The sequence below is a fragment of the Thalassophryne amazonica genome, chromosome 6 (genome assembly GCF_902500255.1).
Source record: "Thalassophryne amazonica chromosome 6, fThaAma1.1, whole genome shotgun sequence".
Lineage (NCBI taxonomy): Eukaryota > Metazoa > Chordata > Actinopteri > Batrachoidiformes > Batrachoididae > Thalassophryne > Thalassophryne amazonica.
Genome location: NC_047108.1, coordinates 18,071,739 through 18,095,275, shown reverse-complemented (window position 1 = coordinate 18,095,275; position 23,537 = coordinate 18,071,739). Strand labels below are relative to the sequence as shown.

At 43.8% G+C, this 23,537-nt stretch overlaps 1 protein-coding gene across 22 annotated transcripts in view; it reads right to left on the bottom strand.

Moving 5' to 3' along the window:
- Positions 1–1,018: 1,018 nt before the first annotated feature.
- The window catches only part of tfe3a (transcription factor binding to IGHM enhancer 3a), a 55,990-nt gene continuing 33,471 nt past the window's right edge, over positions 1,019–23,537 (bottom strand). The window contains exons 7-12 of one of the 22 annotated variants that reach the window (XR_004561127.1): positions 22,768–22,888; positions 19,657–19,713; positions 18,816–18,891; positions 12,579–12,726; positions 3,426–10,650; positions 1,019–3,254 (exon numbers count right to left, since the gene is read on the bottom strand). Coding sequence is in view for 1 of the 22 variants with exons in the window: in XM_034171839.1 (XP_034027730.1) it covers positions 10,231–10,650; positions 12,579–12,726; positions 18,816–18,891; positions 19,657–19,713; positions 22,768–22,888 (822 nt within the window). In the remaining 21 variants the exon portion in view is untranslated. Of the gene's footprint in view, positions 10,651–12,578; positions 12,727–18,815; positions 18,892–19,656; positions 19,714–22,767; positions 22,889–23,537 lie in introns of all 22 variants that reach the window. The other 21 variants (XR_004561137.1, XR_004561139.1, XR_004561134.1 and 18 more) reach the window with 21 other exon arrangements.

Genomic DNA, 23,537 nt, shown 5'->3' with positions numbered 1-23,537 from the left:
CAGCTACCTGCTAATGTTAGACACCACCGGTGTTTGGTGCTAACATCAGTTGCTACTCATGTTAGTGGCTAACGGTAGTTGCTACCACTCGCGTGACTGTTCCTGTCTGCAACTTCTGTGTTTGCAAACACACCACCTTCTTTGACCTTTAACCTTGTCTGCGTGTACCAGGTGTTAAGGTCACAGTGCATCTTTAACACACAAAAGTACAACGTTTTAGAAGTTTTATCACTTTGTTGGGGCCATTTCCGTTTTTCTTTCCTCCTACATTAAAGAGCAACAGGAAGTGAAGACATGTTCAACACGCTTCTGCAGGTTTGGGAATTGAACCATGCAGTTTTCATACCAGAGTTTTGTTATGGATTTTGCTCAAATCCAATTTTTTATACATTTCTCACATGTTTTATTTAACCAGGTTAGTCCCACTGAGATCGAGAGCTCTTTTACAACGGAGACCCGTTGTCGCAGACTGAAACGGTCCGCCCCTAAAAATCGGTCCACCTTTTGCATCTGTGCATGTGTCATTTCGGACCACAGCAGCACGTCTGAGATGGAGTCTCTTCACCCACAGCAATCAAATGGATTAATGGGATTATTAACCATCAGATGATGAAGGTTGTTGTTCATTCGGCTGCTCCCGGTTTTGTTCGGGGTCGCCACAGCGGATGCAGACAGATCCGCATTGGTAATTGGCACATGTTTTATGCCGGATGCCCTTCCTGAGGCAACTCCAGTTTCACCTGGAGAAACACTCACAGCTGCTGGTGTTCCAAAGAGGTCTCCCATCCAAGTACTAACCAGATCCTGCTCTGCTTAGCTTCTGAGATCTGACGGGATCAAGCTGACACAGAGCAGACCAGCTGCCATCAGATGATGAAGGTAAAACCTCTTAATTCATTCTAAAGTCAGTTTTAAGCAGAAACTAGGCTGTTTTAAGCAGAAACGAGATGAAATTCCATGATGCTTTAAAATGTCTGACGCGCAGTGAATTCATCAGCTAGCAGCTGGTGTAGTTGTGGCGCTCTGATCGCTTATTATAATGCTCAAATAATGCTGAAATAATGCTCAATTAATGTGGAAATGATTGTTGTACAAACGCTTCTGATATCTGTCGCTGAGATAGATGATGACTGGAGGCAGTTTGAAGCAGAAACAAGGTGGTAATCCGTGAACCGCGTCATCGGGGTGGGGGGGGGCAATTTTTAGGGGGACTGTTCGGTCGGCGACACCAGACAGTTTAAAGTCTCCAGTTCTCTTAACCTGCATGTCTTTGGAGGTGGGAGGAAGCTGGAGCACCGGGACGGAACCCACACAAACACGGGGAGAACACCCAAATTCCACACAGAATGGCCACAGGTGGGAATCGATCCCATGACCTTCGTGCTGTGAGGCAGCAGTGCTAACCACTAATCCACCGTGCTGCCGTTGGTTCTGATCGGTTGGTTGCATCAACATTAAAAACATGTTTTTCACATTTTACTGTTTTTACCATTTGAAAAAATGTTCTTATTTTTGACATCTGTCACCATGGCAACTACAAAGGCATTTGAAGCGTGAGCGGCTGTGATTGGAGACTTTTGTCTGTCGCTTCATCACTGTTGGACTGAAGAAAAGCACTGAGGCAGGAAAATGTCCAAGAAGAACAACATAACTGTGTTTCTGTGTGATTGACAGGTCAGGCTGGGTGGGGTGGGGGCGGGGCAGGTAGTGAGTCCTGCTGGGACAGGAAGTGTGTTTTTGTTGAAACAGCGCGCCAGAACGTCCAAACAGGAAATCGGAAGTGACTGTAATGACAACGCCACTGACCTCTGGAACAGCCCAACATCAAAGAGAGACATGCAGAGCCGACACACACACAGAGTTTGTCTCCACTTTTCTGTTTCTTAAGATTTTCACAAAAACATTTTTCGGAAATATCACCGCTGTATGGTGGCCCTGAAGTGCAAAACCCCACAGTATGATGTTGAAAATGTAATGATTTGTTTAATGACTTTCTGAAATTTTCTTTTGTTAATTTGCGTTGTTTTGTGAAATGTTTTGCATTTCAGAGCCACCGTCACCAGTCTGAATATAAACAATGATACATGTTCATTTTTTATTTTTCCTGATAATTTGTATATTTATTTAGATAAAGAAATTACAAGCGTAAAGGCTGAACATCAAGGACAAACTGCTTTGAAAATATTTTAATGTTAAGAGAAATAAATGAATACAAACTCAAAAATGGTTGTTTTGATCTTTATTATTGAATATTGAGACCTTTGACCTGCAGGTGACATCATATATATATTTAAGTCTCGTGAGTCTTTTCTAATTCAGATAATTTTTATATAAAAAGTCTCCTAAATAATTACAAGGATGAAAGTTTCTGTTTGTGTGAATTTGTCTTTCACTGTAACACTGCCCTCTGTTGGACAACAATGATGCAAATTCAGAATTACCTTTTCGAACAGTGTTTATTTCAGATTTTATTTCTTCGTAAAAAAAATGTGAAAAATGAACCTTAATAAAAACACGTCAAATGTAACACGTGTCAGAGACAGACGTGCACAGAGCGTGCACTACATAAAAAGCACATAAAGTGGAACAATCAATAAAAATCCCTTTGATTTGATCCCGATCAACACGATGGATTACATGCAGACACGTTTGGTTTTACTTTCCTCATAAAACATTTCCACTCTACTTTTATAAGAAATCATAATGAATACATGAAAAAGCAGGATTGCAGTTCGGAATATTGGACACATTTTATTTGGGACCCAGTTTTGGTGTGACATCTGTTTGTTGCACACTTAAAGGCAGACTGCAGGTTACGAGTCGATGAGCACGACAGCGAGTCTTGGTTTAGTAATTCAGTGAAATTACATTTTTCAGACACTCTGAGACATAAAACAACAAATGAACAAATAAAACACGCCGCATGACATCACAAGAGTCTGAGCAGCTACAGCGCACTGACCTGTAGGAGGCAATACTGAGTTTTGCGATGTCTTCAGAAGTCACATGAACACTTTTTTTCTCTGATGAAGTGTAACTTAAGTGTAATTTGATTAAAATTTTCTTTGATGTTTGCGTTGTAACAGACAAGAATAAAAGATAAAAGTGAACAAATCCTGTTAAAAATCCACCATTTCCTCCTCAGTGTTTGTTTCCAGCACAAAGTGATTTTAGATTCATATTTACAAACATGAAGCCACAAGTGAATCACGTTTTACATCACTGTGTCAAAACTCAGACACGTCAGACGAATCCTGTTTCAAAAGTCAGACATAGCAAATTAATCGTTTCGAAAGTCAGACACTGGACCAATTCTGTTTTGAAAGTCAGACAGGTCAGACGAATCCTGTTTCAAAGGTGAGACAGATGAATCTTGTTTCAAAAGTCAGACATGTCAGATGAATCCTGTTTCAAAAGTCACACACCAGTTTCAAAAGTCAGACACAACAGAGAAATCCTGTTTCAAAGCCCTGTTTCAAAAGTGAGACACGTCAGATAAATCCTGTTTCAAAACCCTGTTTCAAAAGTGAGACATCAGCTGAATCCTGTTTCAAAAGTCTCACAGGACAGACGAATCCTGTTTCGAAAGTTAGTACAGATAAATCCTGTTTCAAAAGTCAGAAACGACATATGAATTCTGTTTCAAAGCTTTTTTCCTCAACATGTTATGAATATAGTCACCATGTTTGTACAGGTGTAAAACAAACCAAATGAATGCTAAGCTAATGCTAGCAGTGGTGCACATTTAGAGTCGAGCCAAATTCAAGTGATACAAAACAGCGGAAACCCCATTATCACGGCTAGCAGGCTAGATACTAGCTAAAAGACTTCTCAGAGTATTCAAAGTCAATGTGAAGTCATTCGACCATCGAGACATTTAGTCACCACGTTCGCCGTCTGTCATTTTTTTTCCTGTACGTTGAGCAGATCAACTGATCAATTAACTCAGTTTTCAGGATCTCTGTAGTGCTGGTTACTGAGTGATGCTGAAAAAAAAAACCCAACTTTAAATTATGGATCAGTTGCCTGCAGTCAGCAATATGTAAGCTTAGCTTTGGCATGCTAGCAGGAAGTGTTAGCACTTACGAAGCTAAAAGAAAGATGTTGATGAGTTGGAGAAGATGAGTTTAAATGGAAAATATAACAAACAAGAATAAAGAGATAATCTGTTTAAAAATAAGAAAGGAGCTAGTTAACTAACAGCAGGCGGGAAAAACAGGAAAAAAAATCATTTGCAGTTAAACAACTTATTCTTTTCAGTTATTTTAAAAACATTTTTTATACAATTCAGCTCTGTATTAAGAAAAAACTTTTTTTTACAACTGGTCAAATAGTTTAATCTTAAATGCAACTAGTTTAATAAAGAAAATCAATGACTATCTGCCTCAGTAAGTCCCTTTGGCTGCTCCCTTATTTTCACTCAGTGTCGCCACAGAAAATCGAAGGCGGATCTACATGTTAATTTGACACAAGTTTTACGCCGGATGCCCTTCCTGACAAAATTCCAGATTACTTGGAAAAATGTGGCAGGGGTGGGGTTTGGGAACCTTCCACACTGAAACCAAGCCCACTAATCACTTGGACACCAACTCCTAATGATTATCTGAGTTAAAACTATTTAAATCTTCTTAAAGGGGTCCAAATGTGAAAAATCAGTTTCTACTTTGGGAGACACTCCCACAAACACTGCCTCTGTCAGGGAGACACGCCCCAATCGCCTCCTCTATCAGTGAGACACACACCCAATCACCTCCTCTATCAGTGAGACACGCCCCAATCATCACCTATATCAGTGAGACACACACCAAATCACCTCCTCTGTCAGTGAGACACACACCCAATCACCTCCTCTATCAGTGAGACACGCCCCCAATCACCTCTATCAGTGAGACACACCCCCAATCACCTCTATCAGTGAGACACACCCCCAATCACCTCTATCAGTGTGACACGCTCCCAATCACCACCTATATCAGTGAGACACACACCCAATCACCACCTATCAGTAAGACACGCCCACTATCACCTCCTCTATCAGTGAGACACACACCCAATCACCTCCTATCAGTAAGACACGCCCACTATCACATCCTCTATCAGTGAGACACACACCCAGTCACCTCCTCTATCAGTGAGACATGCCCCCAATCACCTCTATCAGTGAGACACACAATCACCTCCTCTATCAGTGAGACATGCATGCAATCACCTCTATCAGTGAGACACGCCTACAATCATCTCTATCAGTGAGACACGCCCCCAATCACTTCCGCTATCAGTGAGACATGCCCACAATCACCTCCTCTGTCAGGCAGACACATCCACAATCACCTCTATCAGTGACACACGCCCCCAATCATCTCCTCTATCAGTGAGACATGCCCACAATTACCTCCTCTATCAGTGAGACAGGCATGCAATCACCTCCTCTATCAGTGAGACACGCCCCTCAATCATCTCTATCAGTGAGATGCACAATCACCTCCTCTATCAGTGAGACACGCATGCAATCACCTCTATCAGTGAGACACGCTCCCAATCACCTCCTCTATCAGTGAGACACGCTCCCAATCACCTCCTCTATCAGTGAGACACACCCACAATCATCTCTATCAGTGAGACACGTACGCAATCACCTCCTCTGTCAGTGAGACACGCACGCAATCACCTCCTCTATCAGTGAGACACGCCCCCAATCATCTCCTCTATCAGGAGACACGCCCCCAATCATCTCCTCTATTAGTGAGACACGCCCACAATCATCTCTATCAGTGAGACACGTACGCAATCACCTCCTCTGTCAGTGAGACACACACGCAATCACCTCCTCTATCAGTGAGACACGACCCCAATCATCTCCTCTATCAGTGAGACACGTACGCAATCACCTCCTCTGTCAGTGAGACACACCCACAATCAATTCCTCTGTCAAGGAGACATGCCCACAATCACCTCCTCTGTCATGAAGACACGCCCACAATCACTGAGGAAAAAGTACTTTATATTTGGGCCAAGCATAAATTGCACCTATCATCATCACCTATATCAGTGAGACACACACCCAATCACCTCCTCTGTCAGTGAGACACACACCCAATCACCTCCTCTATCAGTGAGACACGCCCACAATCACCTCTATCAGTGACACACCCCCAATCACCTCTATCAGTGAGAGACGCTCCCAATCACCACCTCTATCAGTGAGACACGCTCCCAATCACCACCTATATCAGTGAGACACACACCCAATCACCACCTATCAGTAAGACACGCCCACTATCACCTCCTCTATCAGTGAGACACACACCCAGTCACCTCCTCTATCAGTGAGACATGCCCCCAATCACCTCTATCAGTGAGACACAGAATCACCTCCTCTATCAGTGAGACATGCATGCAATCACCTCTATCAGTGAGACACGCCCCCAATCACTTCCTCTATCAGTGAGACATGCCCACAATCACCTCCTCTGTCAGTGAGACATGCCCACAATTACCTCCTCTATCAGTGAGACAGGCATGCAATCACCTCCTCTGTCAGTGAGACACGCTCCCAATCACCTCCTCTATCAGTGAGACATGCATGCAATCACCTCTATCAGTGAGACACGCTCCCAATCACCTCCTCTATCAGTGAGACACGCCCCCAATCACCTCCTCTATCAGTGAGACACGCCCCCAATCATCTCTATCAGTGAGACACGTACGCAATCGCCTCCTCTGTCAGGGAGACACATCTACAATCACCTCTATCAGTGATACACTCCCCCAATCACCTCCTCTATCAGTGAGACACGCCCACAATCATCTCTATCAGTGAGACACGTACGCAATCACCTCCTCTGTCTGTGAGACATGCATGCAATCGCCTACTCTATCAGTGAGACACGCCCCCAATCACCTCCTCTATCAGTAAGACGCGCACGCAATCACCTCCTCTGTCAGTGAGACATGCACGCAATCACCTCCTCTATCAGTAAGACACTCCCCCAATCACCTCCTCTATCAGTAAGACACTCCCCCAATCACCTCCTCTATCAGTGAGACATGCACACAATCTCCTCCTCTATCAGTGAGACACGCCCCAATCACCTCCTCTATCAGTGAGACAAGCACACAATCACCTCCTCTGTCAGGGAGACACATCTACAATCACCTCTATCAGTGATACACTCCCCCAATCACCTCCTCTATCAGTAAGACACTCCCCCAATCACCTCCTCTATCAGTGAGACATGCACACAATCACCTCCTCTATCAGTGAGACATGCCCCAATCACCTCCTCTATCAGTGAGACAAGCACACAATCACCTCCTGTCAGGGAGACACATCTACAATCACCTCTATCAGTGATACACTCCCCCAATCACCTCCTCTATCAGTGAGACACGCCCACAATCTCTATCAGTGAGACACGTACGCAATCACCTCCTCTGTCTGTGAGACACGCATGCAATTGCCTACTCTATCAGTGAGACACGCCCCCAATCACCTCCTCTATCAGTGAGACGTGCACGCAATCACCTCCTCTGTCAGTGAGACACGCACGCAATCACCTCCTCTATCAGTGAGACACACCCCCAATCACCTCCTCTATCAGTAAGACACTCCCCCAATCACCTCCTCTATCAGTGAGACATGCACACAATCACCTCCTCTATCAGTGAGACACGCACACAATCACCTCCTCTATCAGTGAGACATGTCTGTAATCACCTCCTCTATCAGTGAGACACGCACGCAATCACCTTCTCTATCAGTGAGACACACCCCAATCACCTCCTCTATCAGTGAGACATGCACGCAATCACCTCCTCGATCTGAGAGACACGCACACAATCACTTCTGTCAGTGAGACACGCCCCCAATCACCTCCTCTATCAGTGAGACACGCACGCAATCACCTCCTCTATCAGTGAGACAAGCACACAATTACCTCCTCTGTCAGGGAGACACATCTACAATCACCTCTATCAGTGATACACTCCCCCAATCACCTCCTCTATCAGTGAGACACGCCCACAGTCATCTATCAGTGAGACACGTACGCAATCACCTACTCTGTCTGTGAGACACTCCCCCAATCACCTCCTCTATCAGTGATACACTCCCCCAATCACCTCCTCTATCAGTAAGACACTCCCCCAATCACCTCCTCTGTCAGTGAGACACGCACACAATCACCTCCTCTATGAGTGAGACACGCCCCCAATCATCTCCTCTATCAGTGAGACACGCCCCCAATCATCTCCTATTAGTGAGACACGCCCACAATCATCTCTATCAGTGAGACACGTAAGCAATCACCTCCTCTGTCAGTGAGACACGCACGCAATCACCTCCTCTATCAGTGAGACACGACCCCAATCATCTCCTCTATCAGTAAGACACTCCCCCAATCACCTCCTCTATCAGTGAGACATGCACACAATCACCTCCTCTATCAGTGAGACACGCCCCAATCACCTCCTCTGTATGTGAGACACGCCCCCAATCACCTCCTCTATCAGTGAGACATGCATGCAATCACCTCTATCAGTGAGACACGCCTACAATCATCTCTATCAGTGAGACACGCCCCCAATCACTTCCTCTATCAGTGAGACATGCCCGCAATCACCTCCTCTATCAGTGAGACACGCACGCAATCACCTCCTCGATCTGTGAGACATGCCCCCAATCACCTCTATCAGTGAGACGCACACACAATCACCTCCTCTATCAGTGAGATACGAACGCAATCACTTCTATCACTGAGACATGTCCCTGATCACCTCCTCTATCAGTGAGGCACACACACAATCACCTCCTCTATCAGTGAGACACGCCCCCAATCACTTCCTCTATCAGTGAGACAGGCACGCAATCACCTCCTCTATCAGTGACAGGCACGCAATCACCTCCTCTATCAGTGAGATACGAACGCAATCACTTCTATCACTGAGACATGTCCCTGATCACCTCCTCTATCAGTGAGGCACACACACAATCACCACCTCTATCAGTGAGACACGCCCCCAGTCACTTCCTCTATCAGTGAGACATGCCCGCAATCACCTCCTCTATCAGTGAGACAGGCATGCAATCACCTCCTCTATCAGTGAAACACGCCCACAATCATCTCTATCAGTGAGACACGCACACAATCACATCCTCTGTCAGGGAGCCACGCCCACAATCATCTGTATCAGTGAGACACGTACGCAATCACCTCCTCTGTCAGTGAGACACGCACACAATCACCTCCTCTATGAGTGAGACACGCCCCCAATCATCTCCTCTATCAGTGAGACACGCCCCCAATCATCTCCTATTAGTGAGACACGCCCACAATCATCTCTATCAGTGAGACACGTAAGCAATCACCTCCTCTGTCAGTGAGACACGCACGCAATCACCTCCTCTATCAGTGAGACACGACCCCAATCATCTCCTCTATCAGTGAGACACGTACGCAATCACCTCCTCTGTCAGTGAGACACACCCACGATCACCTCCTCTATCAGTGAGACACACCCACAATCAATTCCTCTGTCAAGGAGACATGCCCACAATCACCTCCTCTGTCATGAAGACACGCTCACAATCACTGAGGAAAAAGTACTTTATATTTGGGCCAAGCATAAATTACACATAAATAAAATCAACATTCTACTCGAGACCCGGCACCAGTGGGCGGGACGGATGAGTCAGCTCCACCCAATCAGAACGGTGGCTGTTCTTCAGATTTAGTACGAAATGTGAACGTGTCATGAAGGAAACAGAGTCTTCGCGTTCAGAATCTTATTCGCCGGTTATTGATCCCTTCCTGGTTCCTGGGACGTGGACCAGCCAGACTTCTGGGAACCAATGGGATGCAGTTTTGCTGACAGTGTTGTTCTATATTCCAGGAAGTAAAAACACAAAGGCGCGGTAATGACGATACACTGAAAAGCTAGCAAACTAATGCTTTGGGAAAGCCTTGTTTGTAGTGATCACGCTTGACAATGTGATGGTTGCCATGGTTACGCTCGATGACAGCGGTTGGCATGCTGACACTGAATGACACAGTGGTTACCACAGTTACAGGCTAAGACACAGTGTTTGAACTCCGTCGTTCATTTTGTTGTCAACAACTTTTAAAATTTTTCCATTAAAAAAATTAAAATAACAATAAAAAAAAGACGGCGCTCTGTTTCCAGCAGTGTCCAATAAGAAGCCTCTGCGATGATGACATCACTGTCCGGCCCTCACTGGTCCTCCTCCATGCTGAAGCTGCTCCTCCTGCTGCTGGTCTTAGATGCTCCACAAGAGAGCAGCGGGTCACCGCCCCCTAGAGGAGACAATGTGCCGCTGCTGCCGCCATCGGCCTCCTCCATCAGCATGTTGCCGAGTCCGTCCAGCGCCGCCAGGCCCACATCCGCCATCAGGTCCGGGGAAAAGATAGTAGTGGCACCCTGGGGGTCATCCAGCTCGGCGAAGCTGAGGGCGTCCATGCCCACAGCCGCAGACACTAGGGTCGTCATGCCGACCAAAGAAGAGGAAGATGAGAAGAGATGTGGAAGGGAGGTGGCGAGGAGGGCCTGAGGGTCGGCAAGAGTTTCATTCAGGGAGGAGGTGGGAGGAGTCGAGGCGGAGAGGCCGTGGAGGCGTGCCTGAACCTCCAGCTCCTACAAAACAAACACATACTCAGACTCACTGAAAACCTGGACCCAAAACCCCCAAATCTGGAACGTTCCTAACTGAACATCAGAGCCCTGAGCTCCAGCAGCACCTCCCCCAACCTCCAACCTGCCGGTCTGGAGGTGTGGAACTCTCCGTCTGGTTTGCTGCTGATGTATCAGGACCCAATTCTCAGCAAAGTTCCACTTGTGTGCAGACCCTCAATCCAAAAGCTTTGAGGGTGACAGTTCTGAGAAGGTTCTGAAGGGCTGTCAACTTCTTCTGGGTCCGTGGGACTTTTCTCCCACAGGTGTTTCTGATTCTGGAGTCTTTATCAGTGTGACAGAATCCTGGAGGACTCTGGACATGGCCTTTGGGTCTTTTGTTCTGGGAAGGTTCACTTTTTTCTCTGGTTTAACACGGCCATCTCAGTGACATCATGATTCAGAATGTTTTTGGAGATGTAAAGGGACGAAAAGCTGTTCCCCTTCTTTGTGTCAGTTTGGGTGATAAGACATGGATTCGGACTGACTGAACACCCCGTCACACAGGACACGGGATTTCTCTCACCATGTCATATACTGACTTCTGAGGTGTTGTCTTCTGTGAATGAATGAATGATGTGGTGAGAAGAGTTTGCCTGTGAATCAAACCTGATCAATTCTGGCAGGGCGACGGGCATAAAGTAAGATTTATGTCCTTTTTTTTGATGAATGGTAAAAGCTTTTTTGTGGTTTGTGCTGCGCTCCCTGAAGAGGAGGGAGGTGACCAGTCACCACATTAATGTTCACCTAAATGTTTTGGAGAACACACACAGAATAATAGAACAGTATATCACTAGTAACTAAAAGCTGTCAGACAGACAGACTCCAGAGCAGCACAGAGAGAACTGAACTTAGAACAGACGTGTCTGTACTGTAGTGCCCTTGAGCTTCTTTTTTTTAATAGCAGTTATATTAAACTTTATGAGCTGTCTTGAATGTTGTTTTGATTTTGCACTTGTGCACAGTTGCAGTTGTGCAGTTTTTTTCTTTTGAGACAGTGTGAAGCTCATCAACTTCCCATGTGGCTAATTGAAATTGCCACCAAATAGCCCCCCTGAACAGTATTTGAACCCTACAGGAGCACAGACAACTTCTTTTGCAACTGCTCTAAATGAAAACAGTCTGTGGCACCGCTGAGAAACACAATGAGGCAGCCAGCTCATTTTTCAGAGCTCTTTGTTGTGCTGCTGCTCCAAGAGCTTTAATTTGAAAATCTCAGAACTTTTCAGAAAGGCGCTGCATCATCAATTTTCAGGCAACCATGCAGATGGAGCAAAACCTGTTACCCTCAGGGTGCTCATGGCTGAGGTGAAGAATGCAGTTTAGTTTGAATCCTCTTTTGGCCGACCTTTGCTGCATGTCTTTCCCTGTGTTTGGTTTCCCGCTTCCTGTCTCTCTGGTACTGTCTTGGCAATATTTAGTTTGTAAATGGTGATGTATCTAATACAGAGATAAACTGTGACTTCTAATACTGTGTTTTACTGCTTTTGAAAGATGATGACAGTGTTTGGGGTTTTATTTTTTTATTTATTCATTTTTCGTGTGTTCTTATGTGTTTGTGATCCTTGAATTTACCCAGCAGCCCCTGCAGCGCTTAAAGTGAAACTGGTTTATCAGAAGCTGACAGTATAATCTGATGTAGCCGCATCCAAATCAATACTAATAGTTATTGGTTATCAGTAATAAAGATACATTTTTTTTTTTTAGCAGTTTATCAGTTTAGCATCATAAAATATAACTTTTTAGTTATCAGATTAATGGTTATCAAAGCTAACTTTTTGGTTAGCTGTGCCCACCACTGGATTTGACTGTACAGGGCTGAGAATAAACCCGAGTGTGTCTGGTCCAGCAGAACCCGGCTATCACAGGGTTTTAGTATTTGGTATAGTCACCTGTATCCTGAGCAGAAGAGACTTGTTGGCGATCTCCAGCTTCCGCTGTCTCTCCTCCATGTCCTTCGCTCTCTGCTGTTCTTTCTGCAGTTTGCGGATGTAATCCACTGACGCCTTCAGGATGGTTCCTTTGTTCCACCTCATCTCCCTGCAACCAATTGCAAAGCGTGTCTCATTAGCAACACATTAGCAGAACAAATGGAAACTGGTCAGATCAATAAATAAACAAGATCAATCAGACATTTTCAACATCCACCAATCTGGATCCGGATCACCTCCAAAATTCAGTGGAGTCTTCCGTGCCCTAATATCTGTATGGTGCAAATTTGGTGAGAATCCGTGAAATAGCTTTGAAGAAATCCTTCAAAGCCTATATAAAGGGAAATCTCGATCCAAAATCCGGATTCAGATCCGGATCACCTCCAAAATTCAGGGGAGTCTTCCGTCTCCTAATATCTATCTGTTGAGCAAATGTGGTGAAAATCTGTGAAGTAGTTTTGATGTAATTCTTCAAAGCCTATATGAACTGAATCTTGATCCAGAATCCAGAATCCATATCCGAATCCAGATCATCTCCAAAATTTAATAGAGTCTTCCATGGCCTAATACTCGTATTTATGTTTGTTGAAAATTTCGTCAAAATCCATGACGTAGTTTTGATGTTATCCTGCTAAAAGCAACCCTTCAAAGCCTATATAAAGTGAAACTTGATCCAGAATCCAGATCACCAGTGCGCACTGGCCCGTTCGGATTCTAATTAAAGCCCACCCTCACCAGCCACTACTACGTAGTAAGTAAAGTGTGATGCTGCTACCTGACCCAAGTACCGTCTGAAATGTGAAACTAAGGGCTCCAGTGAGGGGGGTCGTGATCTAATAAGGCTGACTTTGTGTGTGTGTATGTGTGTGTGTGTCTGCACCAGTGTTGCCACAGTTACTTTTAAAAAGTAATCCAATTACTGATTACTGATTACTCCTTGAAAAAGTAACTTAGCTACTTTACTGATTACTCAATTGGAAAAGTAACTAAGTTAGATTACTAGTTACTTTTTTAGTTACTTTTCCCAGCTGCCGACAACAACCCTCTGCCACCTCAACATGACAATGATACTTGTTTTGCCAAAACTCACTTTATAGTCATCCGTTCTTGACTTCAATGAAAATAAATACTTGTTTTATAAAAAGTAAAATAAAGACCTCTTTCTTGACCTCATATTTAACTGCTGACACCACTGTAACAGTAAAACTTGCAATTTCTAACCTGCATTGTTTATAAATGTAACTATTAAATTCTTTCTAACATTTTTCTAACATTTAAATTCTCTCTAAGCATTTTACTTGTTGAAATTATTAATATTTTAAGTAGTATTAGTAGTTGTAGTAAAAAACGGCTTCAAAACTGGATCTTTAATCTAGGGGTGTTGTGAGGGGGGCACATCCTTGCCCCACGCCCCCATTCCCTCTGGATTCGCCCCTGCTTTGGCGTTTGAGCACAAAGAATGGATAACATTTATTTATGCAGAAAACATGACCAGGTTTACAGGTAAGAAAGTTTTATTGAGTTTTCACATCATGTGGTCCTCAGAAAGAGAGTTTAGGTGCATTTGAGTGGAAAATAGTGTTAGTTATTGACGCATTGCGGAGTATCAGCTGTTTTTAGCAGCAGATACAGAGCGGCTCGGAGAAAAAAAGCATAAAAAATGTCTTTGTAAAGCTCAGTGCAGGTGTGCTGTTGTCACTGTGCTTTAAGAGGTGAGGACAAATCGTAGCTGTTGCAGAAAACCGCAGATGAAAAGCTCACAGCTCGCTTAAAGTGGGCAGTTCAGTTGAACCCCGACCTCCCACGGACCAAGTTTAATGCTGCTGTCGACCCACAATGCAAAAATAATAGTAACGCACAGTGACTTGGAGAAGTAACTTTAATCTGATTACTGATTTGGAAAGATTAACGCGTTAGATTACTCGTTACTAAAAAAAAGTGGTGAGATTAGAGTAATGCGTTACTAAGTAACGCGTTACCGGCATCACTGGTCTGCACATGTACACTTTCAACCTAAGGGGCCCAGTGACGTCCTCCTTGGTGTCCCCAGTCACCATACCAAGTTTGGTGTTGACTGCTTAATTACTGTGGCTGTGCAGAGAACACACACACACACGCACACCTATACATACTGTACATACACACACACACACACACACACACACACACACACACCAGGGCTGTGAAAACTCCGCGGATCTGTGGGAGTCCGCGGATTTCATCATGGGCGGGTGGGGTGGTGGGTGTTAGTGTTGTACTCTTTAATCGTGATCGTTACTGAGTTTTTTAAATGCTTATCGCAAAGCGTTCTTTTTTTTACGATATCATGCAAGTTTTCTAAGTCCACGGACACTGATCTGTGTGTTACAGATACATATCAGTTTCCTCGGATCCGCGGAGTTTTGAGGAGAATAAATGCCACTCAAAGTCTGGCTGTTACGACAGTTGTCGTAAAGCGGGGCTGGTTGGTTGCTGCGGTGACACTGTGTGGCTCCTGTGCGAAGCTTAGCTAAACGTAGCATGTGGACATCACAAACTTTTAGAACTTTCAAGTTTTTAAAAGAAGAATTTTGCAGCATGTCTGTGTCACGGAGCGAAATCAGACAGAGCAAAGATGGCGAGAAAGATGGTTTGAAAAAGTGTGATAAAGACAAGAATCCATGGAATTGCAAATTGGTAAGAATTTTTTTTCTCTCTGGAAAATAAACATTGTGCTGTTCAAACAGGATTCAGAAAGGATTACGTGTCTTTTTTTCTTTCATTAATCTAGACTTTCTTTCATTGAAAAAAAAAAGATATTCAATCAATCAACTTTTTTCTTGTATAGCGCCAAATCACAACAAACAGTTGCCCCAAGGCGCTCCACATTGCAAGGCAAGGCCATACAATAATTATGAAACACAGTCTACGTCTAAAGCAACATAACCAAGGGATGGTCCAGGGTCACCCGATCCAGCCCTAACTATAAGCCTTAGCGAAAAGGAAAGTTTTAAGCCTAATCTTAAAAGTAGAGAGGGTATCTGTCTCCCTGATCTGAATTGGGAGCTGGCTCCACAGGAGAGGAGCCCGAAAGCTGAAGGCTCCGCCTCCCACTCTACTCTTACAAACCCTAGGAACCACAAGTAAGCCCGCAGTCCGAGAGCGAAGCGCTCCAATGGGGTAACATGGTACCACGAGGTCCCCAAGACAAGATGGGACCCGATTATTCAAAACCTTACAAGTAAGAAGAAGAATTCCAAACTCTATTCTAGCATCAACAGGAAGCCAATGAAGGGAGGCCAACACGGGTGAGACATGCTCTCTCCTGCTAGTCCCCGTCAGTACTCTATATTGTGGCTTTGAATGAATTTAGGCTACATGAATTTACACAGCAATGTAAATTAGTTTTTATTAATGTAGACTTTTTTCATGGGAAAAAAGACACTGGCTTTGAGTGGATTTACAGGAATTTACACAAGAATGTGTGGCTTTTTTACTATAAGGTATGTTATTGATATTTTACCATGATTTTTAAAATATTCTCCAAGCTTTAGTTGTGGTTTTAGACATGGTTTAACAGTGTTTTCAGTCTTCATGAATTTCATGTAGTTTAATTGTTCTGAGTTAATGCATAATTTGGTTTACAATTAAAAGGAAAATCATTCCAGGTCCTACTTCCACATCATATTCTGTTATTTCAACATCATCGACGGTTCAAATGAAAGGTTGAATCTAGGATCATTTAAATATGTACTAATTTTGAGATTTGTTCTTCCAGGAGATGTTGAAAATGTATCAGTAGATGAAAATTTAATTTGGTTTCTGGGGCCCCACAAGGTCCTAGACCCTGGCTCCTGGGGGGCGGCGCCTCCCCAGACCCCCTGCAAATTTTCCTCGGATTTTACAGTTTTCATTTCACAGCCCTGCACACACATACATACACACACATATACATACATACACTGCCTTTTATATATAGATGGGGAGGTGATGTTCTAGTGGTTAAGCGTTGTGCTTGAGACCAGAGGATCCTCTGTTCAAATCCCAACCTGACCAGAAAATCACTAAGGGCCCTTGGGCAAGGTCCTTAATCCCCTAGTTGCTCCCAGTGTGTAGTGAGCGCCTTGTATGGCAGCACTCTCACATCGGTGTGAATGTGAGGCATTATTATAAAGCCTTATTGTAAAACCCTCTCAAAGCTATTTAAAGATGTCAATCGTGAGTCAGCCTTGTGTGGTTTAAAGTCACGAACTGGGACTCTTGTCAAGAAATGAGAATCGTCCTCCATTCCACACCGGAGTTTTACACGATGGCTCTCTGCTGTGAGCATCAGCCAAAGCGTAAACTGAAGTTGTCCATCAGGTAATGGAAATAATAACAATAATAACAATATGAGCGAAGCGTCGCGCAGCGGCGCAAAGCTCACTCAAGGTACAGGGCGTCCTAAACAGGAAGTGCCAATTTTCAAATCCACAGTAAAACAGAAAATGCTCAAATGTGAAACACTTCCTGGATTGACAGACAAGATCCCATGGAATCTCGTGGGAACTCAGTGGCAAGCTCACACTCAGACAGGAAGTGCCAACTTTTCAGTCACAGTGAAATAGGAAATGTTGAACACCTCCTGGCATGGGTGGAGCTCGAGCAGAGGCCGGGGTTTCACTGGACTCTCCTGAAATCTGATTGGACACAGATAAATAACATGTCACAGCACCAGATGTCTGGTTGAAAAACCTGCATTTTGAAATTAGTGAGTCACATTGACTGTTAGGTTCCTCCTGTCCAGTAGTTTGTGCTGTATACCACAAAAAGTTCTAATCCACCTTAGTAGAAGAAGAAAAATGTTTGCTTCAGATTTGAACTGAACACGTCATTTGAACTATGGACTTCTAATCACACCAAACTTATACTGGTGAGTAAACGACCGTATTTTATGCCAGAAATGAGGTCCAGGTTGTTAAAAGCAGTATTTCTCCTTTAATTCGGGTTGCCTTATATACACATGTTTAAGCTAACACACAGTAGCTGGTTCATGTTCTGTTGGCTTATTAGTGCAGTAGATAACTGAAACAATCCTTCAAATGGTGATACAAGCATCAAATTCAGCACAAATACAGCTGGACCAAAATTAATGGAGCAACTTTAACTTTTGACCCCTGTACAAACTGAATCTGACCTTTGTCACCATTCTTGCTGCTTTTACCATAACATTCAGTCACAGATTGTCCAAACTATACCTTTTTTGGAATCCTTATAATCAGGCAAATCATGCGGTGTAGTTTTCTATATGATTAGAGCATCTTTTAATTTTGACCCCTGTGTAATTCTTCAATTGACCCTACCTGACTGCCTATTGAAAATTCAAGTGGCCAATCAGTTTTTTTTTAAAGAGTTAATGTCTATGGATTATTTGTGCCAAATTTGATGTTTGTATCACCATTTGCAGGATTCCACTCTAAATATTCTCTTATCTGCTGCACTATATATGAGATTTAAGATGCTGCTCCTCAGTGTTTCTCAATTGAAAATTTCTCATGAAAATTGATACACAGGTCAAGAATGACAACCTCTTACATGTGATGGGGCATCGTCCATGGACGGCGCAAAATTGGTACACATGTGCGACTTGCATAGACGTACAAAAAAAGCCTCTTGCACCATTACTCTGATGAGGACCCTCTTGAAATCGTGCTGGCCCGGGGAGGCGGTGGCGTGGGGACGCGAGGGCCCATCCATGACTGCTTGCAGTCCTAATTATTATTATTGTTATTATTGATATTTCATTTTTAAAATTCTGTTAAGTTGAAGCTGACTGAAAAACTATTAAATGTGAATATTTTCCACTTTGTTAAGGTTTGCGTTGTGATGACATCACAGCAGGTGCAGGAACGAACATCAAGCCAAATACCACCCGCTGAGATCTAGCTGTGGATGGACAGACACGTTTCAGTGGTTTTAATACCGTCGTACAGCCTGATGCAGATAACAGAGATAAAAAATGCTCGCACTCTTGGGGGTGGGAATTTCCTGTCAATCACACCAACACGTGGCTGTGAAAATAAAGCCTTTTTTGGACATCGAGCATTTGTTTGCTCTTTTGTGTGTTTTATGACGTTCACGTTTAAAATAAAACATTTTGTACGGTGATCAAACTTCCCAGTGCTTGCTACAGGTGAGAAGTGATGAAGAGTGTGAGGAAGAAGAGTTCAGAGTACTGACGGGTCGCTGGACTTGGGGATGAGCGCTCCCAGCTCCTTGATCCGATCGTTGATGTTGAATCGCCTCCTCCGCTCAACTGGAAACAAAAACATCGTTTTCAGCTCAAACAGCAAATGATTTTTAGTCTCAACCAAACCGTGCGATGGCGCCCCCTGCAGGCCCTAACATGTATCTGACGGGTCTTTAGGACCATGATCAGCGTTCTGTTTGACACTTTACTGCCATCAAAGCGTCACACTGAGAGAACGCCCACCTTCCTGCATGACACTTTCAGGACGTACTAAAGTGTCACAACGTGCAAAATGTTTCTAATCTGTTTACGTACAACTGGACGAGTTCAAACGTCGCCTCTGCTTCCACAACTGCAACACTGAAACAGCACTGTGGAAGTCTGCGATAAACGTCACAAAGTCTACGTCTGCCTCCCTCCTGGAGACACGCACATTGAGCTCGCCTGAAGCCTGCAAGACATGCCCACGGAGTCTGTCTACAGCCTGCAAGACACACCCTCCAAGGCCGTGTACAGACTGTGTGACACGCCCACCAAACCCGCCTGCACCCTGTGAGACACGCCCACATCCTTTGTGGGAGTGCCTGTTCTGACATTACTTTGCTCCTACACACTGTCCTTAAGTGAAGTGGGCGTTGCTAGCAGGCGCATTTATAGCGACAGAAACAAAACCAACTTCTTTTTTCCCAAATTTATTGTTTGATTTTGCCTCATTTACGTTGTGAAATTGAATCTGTTTTAAAAACAGCTTCTGTTCTAAAAGCTTCTGTTTATAGTGTCATTTTGTTAGTGCTGGTGCAGGTATGAATGCAGTAATACTGCAGTACTCACTCAGGTTGTGGTTGTCCTTCTTCTGTCTTTCTTTAATCAGCGCTTTGGCCTCCACATCTACAACAACACAGATTAGATCAGATACTTCATTCATCTCAGAAGGCAAATACCAAAATTTCAGCTGTAATTAAAAGGTAAAAACATACAAACACAAGCAGAGGTTGAGATGGAACATGTGCAGAAACATGACGACACGTCAGTGTGTTCAGGAGCTTCGCGCCAGCTCCTCTGCTTCTAAAAGATCTCCCAGAATTCCGTGCAAACCCTGCCTGTTCTTGTCTGCTGCAGTTTTACATGCAGTATACAACATTTTGCGACTACATGGATGAGTCGCACTGTGTTGCTAATGTCTGTCTGCATGAGGCTATTTGGAGCTAGCATGCTAATGGAGCCGTGTAGGCTAGTGGTAATTGACATTTTACATCATCTCACTGTAGCTATAAAGAAAATGATTCCACAGTTTATAAGTTTGAAACAAATATTCACTCAGTCCTGTTAGAGTCTATGCTAACTGTGTTTATTTTACCTTCACCTTTGTCAATTCTGCAGTGCATTGTGGGAAACTTGCCTCTATTCATTCCAACCACGAGAACAGAGATTCAAAATTCGGTTAAATGTTTGAACAACTGTATATAAGTGTTTAGATTTTCAATTTCAGCAACAAAAATAAATAAAATAATGATACAAAATAAAGAAACTGCCAATGATTTAGTTGGCAAAACATTACTTTTGTTATTATTATTATTAATTCTGCTGAATAAATCTAAAAAAAAGAAGATGCTGTTGTGTGGGCTGCCAGAAGAGGAGGTACTGCTGGCCCAACACCAGAGGGCACCCTGCCTGATGGCCTGACTGCCAGTTGTCAGTCATCTTCCATAATCATCATCCCATAAAAGCCGGGCAGTGACTCCACCTCCCTGCCGAGAAATCAGCTTACCTGACAGGTAAACCGTCTCAGCCGTCTATGCCGGACGCACACATTTTTGCAGCTAAGCTTTACAGTTGTAACGTCTTTGCATCTGAGCTTGCAGTTGTAATGTTTTTGCATCTGAGTTTTTGCAGCTGTAACCTTTTGTACACTCGCAGCTGGTAGCTGAGTTTGTGGATGTTGGAAGGAGTTGGCGTACCCGCTCCTCACTCCAGAACTTATTAAGTGTTACATAAGGATCTGCACGTACTCTGAGAAACTGTGATCAGGAGGTGGAGGTTTTTCCCACCCGAAAGGAACTGTGTTTTTGCTGAACGTTTGCTGGGTGTTCACACACCCACCATAACCTGTTTGCTCTTCCTGCCAGCAGTACCAGATCTGACAGCTGGAGGCAGTGGCCACCTGGGGACTCGGGACTTGGCGGCTCCGGTGTGTTGCAGGTCTTCGTTGGCAGTGGAAGCCGTGTGGGGCCCAGCTCTTTTCTGGACAGGCGTCTCCTATCCTTGAGCCTGCCCACACGCCATCTGTGATATATTTGACTATTGTCTAAAAGCAGCATCTGTATTCCGTTGTGCACATTTCACAACATTAAATTGTTATATTTTGGCATTTCCATTGTCCGTTCATTTACGCCCCCTGTTGTGGGTCTGTGTCAATTCACTTTCCTAACAGATATATTTCAATGAGTCATTATTTTCAATCCATTTTCTATACCTGCTTAATCCAATTAAGGCTTTTGGGAGGGAGGGGTCACCCTGGACAGGACACCGGTCGTCACAGGGACACACACAGATAAACACACATGGACAATTTAATCCACCTCAAAGCTGCATGTCTTTGGATGTGGCCGGAGGGAAGTAAACACTTTTGCCTCATGTCATTTTTAAAAAATTTGATATTAAGGAATGTGGTGAATATGGTGACACGTGGCACCAGCACGTGCCCCCTGACCTGACCTTTCACTTCATGAAATGAAACACGGAAAAAACATATAAACTCCAACCGTTTGGATTCTGAATGATGTCTGTTACTACAAATTTAATTTTTCAAAGTAAATTAAGATGAGAGAAAAAAGAAGACATTTTGTTGAATGTAGAATAATCATCAATAATCATCATGAATACAGAGCATCAGCATTTTTATTGATAAATCTGAGAATGCAAACACCAATTTCAACTGTGGATATTTTAATTAACTGTTTTCTTCATATGGTTCTATTTTAGACGTTTGATCAGTTTCATTAACAGCAAGAAAACACTAAAAACAATGAGAACAGTTTGTGCATTTTCTCCTATTATGAAATACCGAAGAAATGAACAGAGTGACTTCACAAAGAATAAGTGACAGAAAGAGGAAAATAAATCTCAACTTTAATGCTGACTGAACAGGAAGAAGGAACTGATGATTTGGGGAAAAATGCATAACGGACTGTAAGCGTGTGTGCGTGTGTGTGTCTGTGTGTGCGTGTCCAGAGGAAGTCGTGATGTTGACTCATGAAACCAACAGATCAGACTGACTAAAGCAGAGGCGGCTTACCGTCCTCACGTCTTCGACTGGACTTCATACCCCTGCAGGTTTAGAATGTGTTTGTGTCAAACATCTGCCAGAATTAATTTAGAGTTTCAGGATCCCCCCCCCCATGCTGTTCAGGCTCCGCCTCCCCACCCAAAAATCAACGATGCCCACATTTCTCTGTCTCCTTCAATATGTCAGAGCACAAACATAAATATGATGATAATATAAATTCTAAGAATAAAAATACTGAATATCTGGTGAAGAAACTGACCGTTATTGAGGACAAACAGCTGCAGAATCTTTTAAAATCAAAGTTGAAAGATTTTTTTTTTTCCCTGATGCCTCAATTTTTTTTTTTTATTTAAATTCAGTAGGTTTTTAAATGTGTAGATAATTCTGTCATTAATTTTAATCTCTGTCCTTGTCTCTTTGTCCTTTGTCTCTGGATTCTTTGGATTTTTGTAATATTTGTGTGAAAATGCATTTTTTGATATTTGAAGCAGGTTGAAGGTGTGAGATGAATAAAGTTATTATTATTGTTATTATTATTATTATGAGAACAAACAAACTTTTTGTTAGTTTTTTAGTGTTGATTTAGTTTGAGGTCAGTGGCCCTGTCAATCATGTGTTTTCTCATGGCTGATTGGTGGGTTTTTCCCACTACGTACCGTTCACCTCCTTCTTGACGTTGTGCAGGTCGGCGGGGCAGCTGCTGCTAACGGTGATGGTGGGTGTGGTCACTCCGCCGCTGCCGCCATAAACATCCAGCATGTTTCCCGACACGGGCAGCTGCAAAGGACCAATCAAAGCACAGAATCAGCAACTGACCAATCAGAGCCTGCCGAGCACTTTCAGCTGCGTTGAGACTGACTGCAGAGCGTCCAGCGCTGTGATTGGCCGGCTCTGACCTTCCTCAAACACTGATAAATGATAAAGAGAGCGACCGCACAAACACACGTGACCTTCAACAGTCTGAATGAGCAAACAACTCGGATCAGCTGATCACAGGGCAAAGGTCACAGTGACACTTTTGTTTTTTTTTAAATAAGGGGATCTTTTATATCTGCTCCAGTGAAAAACAGCAGCAGGCCGCCACAACCCGCTCAACGCCAAAGAATGGCTGACTGTGGGGGGTTCAATGCCGGCATGCACCATCTATGAGTGCTCCGCCTCTTATGAAACAAACTCCGCCCCCTACCACAGCGCACAGCTGCATCATACACAAGAAGAAGAAGAAGGAGCAGCGGCGGAACTCCAAACTGTTTTTATGTCGCTGCTTCTGTGGAATGTCAGTTTGAGCGGAGACATTCTCAGCAAGTCGGCGAATGGATGGAAAGCGAGCCTAACTTTGTTTCTGTGAGGAGATTCTGAGCGGCGCTCGTTGACACCTGAGTGACACCTGAGCCGCACCGTGGCCGCCCAGTTCTCATAAACCCCA